At 60.4% G+C, this 3,739-nt stretch overlaps 1 protein-coding gene across 1 annotated transcript; it reads right to left on the bottom strand.

Moving 5' to 3' along the window:
- Positions 1 to 620: 620 nt before the first annotated feature.
- On the bottom strand, positions 621 to 3,528 carry LOC148590890 (neuromedin-U receptor 1). The gene is made up of 2 exons (XM_088538364.1): positions 2,634 to 3,528; positions 621 to 1,091 (listed from the first exon to the last, which is right to left on the bottom strand). The coding sequence occupies exons 1-2, from the start codon at positions 3,526 to 3,528 to the stop codon at positions 688 to 690; spliced, it is 1,299 nt and encodes a 432-aa protein (XP_088394490.1). The 3' UTR covers positions 621 to 687.
- Between the last annotated feature and the right edge of the window lie 211 nt (positions 3,529 to 3,739).

The raw sequence follows: 3,739 nt of genomic DNA, 5'->3' as shown, positions 1-3,739 counted from the left end.
CAGCTCCCGCGCTTGGCAGGGTGCAAGGGGCTGCAGGACGGGCTCTGCGGCACCGCCGAGCCGGGCGAAATGAGGCACAAACCAGCCCCACCGCTGGACACCGAGAGGCAGGAGCGGCCTGTGCTTTGCAGCCAAGATCTGTGTTCCTCCTGTGCAGCAAGGCCAAAAGGACATGCAAGAAAATCACATCAGTGCAAGGGCCCAGGCAAAGTACTGAGGGCAGAAAGCACCCCAAAGTTTTTTTTTTTTTTTTTTCCTCCTCCCTGCTTCATTGGGCGCGCACCTCTTCCAGCCCAGCAATCTGGGTGCAAGCACCCCTTTGGGTGCCATTCCAGGGTGACACCCTGCTCATGCTGCTGGGGCAGGGGATGCTGGGGTAGTCTGGGGACATTGCTGGCAAATCCCTGGTGAGGGAGGCAGCCACCCAGTGTCCTGAGAGCTGCCCACCCTTCGCAGTGCCCAGAGCAGAAGATGCAACATAACCATCAAGGCAGAGCCAGCACCACCAGGCCAAGGAGACCAACCCAGCAGCTGTCATATCCCACTGAGATGGCATGGAGAGACAGGGGCTCTCCACAGCTCCCACTTGTCCCTGTCCTCCCTCTGCCTAGCCATGGTGGTGCCGACCAGGTGCAGATGCTGGTGATGGGCAAAGCCTGTCCTGGTCCCTCCACGTCCTCCCAGCCTTCAGCAGAGGGATGTTTTATGGGCGCCAGCCTCACCCCGCTCCACCTCCTCCATCTCGAACTCCTCGGCGTCGGAGAGGGGCAGGCCGTTGGCGCCAGGGATGTGCTCGCACTCGGTGCTGCGCGTGGTGGCACGGGTGACGCTGGGCGAGTATTTCCGGGAGCCGGGTGCGCGGTGGCCAGCGGGACACATCACCTCCTTGAACATCTCCCGGAAGCGGGTGGACATCAGGTTGTAGAGGATGGGGTTGGCTGCTGAGCTCAGGTAGAAGAAGACACCCGAGATGATGTGGATGTACTGGAACATGAAGAGCATGTGGCTGGTCCAGTTGGAGATGAAGCTCCAGACGAGGCGGTCGGTGTGGAAGGGCGCCCAGCAGATCCCGAACACCACCACAAGCACGACTGTGGGGAGCCAAGAGACTGGGGTTATGGGGCTGCTCTCCCCCAGGGCTGGCCCTGCAGGCCCAAACACTGGTCCCACCCCTCCTCAGGACCCAGCACAGGGTTATGAGCTTCAGCCATGTCTCAGGCCTTGGCTTTTTGTCCAAGGAATTTGTGGGGAAGGTGTGGATAGACAGGAGGGTGCTGGGGAATACAGCCGTTCCCGGGATGAAGCAAGGACCCATGTTAGAGACCCATGTTAGCCCAAAGACACTAGCCCTGGTCCCCTCTCAAAGAGAAGATGCCCTAGGTGTTGTACTGCCCAGTCTCAGCCTTGACCACAGCAATGGACACCCAAAAGGCATGGGAGAGATGTAGGAAGAGTCAAGGGACCCCTGGCTGATGCCTCCTCCAGCTTGTTGAGGTGCTGCCAAGGCCTGGGGCTGGCAGAGGGGCAATGATGTCTGGGTGGGATATCTCTATGCACCTCCTGCCAGTGCTGCTCCAGGCACTGCTCTGCCATGGCCTCGGCCAATGGTCAGGGCTGGCATTAGCAGGGGGAGCCCATGGGTGCAGAGCCCTGGGGCTGCCTGCATGGGGAGCAATGCCCTGTGTGGGCACAGGAACCAGCCCCAGAACCACTTGCCACTGATCAGGTAACCATCATCCTGGCCCAGGAATGGCTCCGAGGGATCGCTGATGAGACAGTCCACCTAGCAAGAACTATCTGAGCCCTCTCCTTGGGTTCCAGCACAGGGATGTGGGTGCATGTGTAGTCCAGGGGCTGGGGTCCCTTGTCATACCCATCCCGTTCCATGTCCCTTGGAGGAAAGGTCCCGCTTTGCCCCCCTCCCAGCCCTAGCACCAAGGGAGGCCAGAGGGAGGTTTATGCCTGTCTGAGACACGGCCGAGAAGCAGCCCTGGCCCCACCGAAGGCCGGTCTGGGCACCCCGCCACCGCTGTGCCGTCACGGGGGCTGGGAGCACGCGGAGGTCAGCGTGCCGAGGAAAAGCGAAGACCCAGGGGCAGCCAGCTCCCGCTGCTGGGAAAGGGGCCAGAGGCTGCTGGAGACCATGGAGTGAGGGATGAGCAAGGGAGCAGGGAGGTGAGGAGAGATGCTCCTTCCTAGCCTTGGGTCACTGCATAATGCCCAGAGTTGGTCATGGCAGCTGTAGGTCTGGGTAGGAATTGGCCCCCTTGCTGGGCCATGCACCTCATACACATCACAGCACATGCCAGGACTCTGGTGCAGCCGGGGAGAGGGGGGTAGGATCCCTCCCGCCCGCCCTGCGCCTTCCCTTTGCTCCCAGGCTCTCATCCAGCACGTTCCTGGAGGAGGAGATATCTGGCAGCTGGGGGAACTGTCACGAGCCAGCCCTATTGCTGGGCTGGAGCCATCAGACCTGCCTTTACTCCTACATCCTGCACACCAGTCCCATTCCCGCCCAGCAGGCCCATCCGCAGTAGCTCCAGACCAGCTGCACCTCAGGTCCCCCTCATCATCCTCCCAAGGCAGCTTTGGGAAACACCCACCAGCTCTCCCATCCCCAGCCTGGGACTCACACAGCATCTTCGTGACCTGCCTCCTCTTGACTTTCTTCTGCCCCTCGCTGTTGCGATAGTTGCAACTGCCCTCTGACTTGGCTTGCAAGGTCTGGAGCATCCTTTCCTTCTTGAGCTGCAGGCCAATGAGCAGGTACAGGATGCTGATAGTCCCCATGGGCAAGAAGAAGAAGAGAATGGTGGTGATCTGGATGATGAGGTTGTAAATCAAGCGTGGCTTCACCAAGGTGCAGATCTCCGAATCGGGCACATGCCCCCGGCCCGGCACACAGAGAGGCTGCAGCCCATGGAGGCTGGTATTGGGAATGGAGCAGATGACCGACATGACCCAGATGGTGATGATGACCCTCTTGGCATGGTTCCTAGTCACTACATATTTGGCCTTGAGTGGATGAACCACAGCGATGTAGCGCTCCACGCTTAGGGCTGTGACATTGAGGATGGAGGCGAAGCAGACGGCCTCGAAGAGCAGCGTCTTGAAATAGCAGCCGCTGGCGCCCAGGAGGAAAGGGTAGTTGCTCCACATGTCGTAGAGCTCCAGCGGCATCCCCAGCAGCAGGACGAGCAGGTCGGACACAGCCAGGCTGAACAGGTAGTAGTTGGTGGGTGTCCTCATGAACCTGTGCCGGAGGATGACGATGCAGGTGAGGGTGTTGCCCACGGCCCCCACCACGAAGATCAGCAGGTAGATGGCACAGACGGGGACGAAGAAGCTGGAGCGCTGAGGCCCCAGGTACTTATGTCGCAACTGCTCCTCGGTCAGGTTGGCATCCTTGGGGTCGAACAAGGCCCCCGGGTGAGTCCTGTTGCAGACATCGGGGCTGATGGGCTCCGTGGGGAAGTCTTGCTGGGACAGGGAGAACTCGGGGTTGGAGCAGTTGCTGTAGGGATTCATGGCTGCAGAGAGATGGGGCAGGGTGATGGGGGGCTTTCCTAGTCCCTCTGCTGCAACCGAGCCCTCTGCCCCTCTCCCCTTTGATGCAGGGCGCTCTCAACTGCCTTCTGGGCAGTGGGTCATCGCAAGGAGCCTCCCACCCTGCTCCAGCCCAGCCTTTCTTTTAGGAGAGTCCCTCAAAGGCTCCCCAATGTTTCTCTCCAGGCTCCCA

Source organism: Tinamus guttatus, unplaced genomic scaffold, assembly GCF_059628265.1.
Source record: "Tinamus guttatus ecotype Peru unplaced genomic scaffold, ASM5962826v1 Tinamus_guttatus_pri_ptg001044l, whole genome shotgun sequence".
NCBI classification, from domain to species: Eukaryota; Metazoa; Chordata; class Aves; order Tinamiformes; family Tinamidae; genus Tinamus; species Tinamus guttatus.
The sequence above is the reverse complement of the archived record's forward strand: the minus strand, read 5'-3'. Positions and strand labels throughout refer to the sequence as shown.

What these genes read in the sequence shown, in the direction of transcription:
- LOC148590890 (XM_088538364.1), bottom strand. Translation starts at nt 3,528, where the DNA reads ATGAATCCCTACAGCAACTGCTCCAACCCCGAGTTCTCCCTGTCCCAG. An exon ending in GCAGGTCACGAAGATGCTGT is followed by an intron (nt 1,092 to 2,633) that starts GTGAGTCCCAGG and finishes GGCTCCCCACAG; the next exon opens with TCGTGCTTGTGGTGGTGTTC.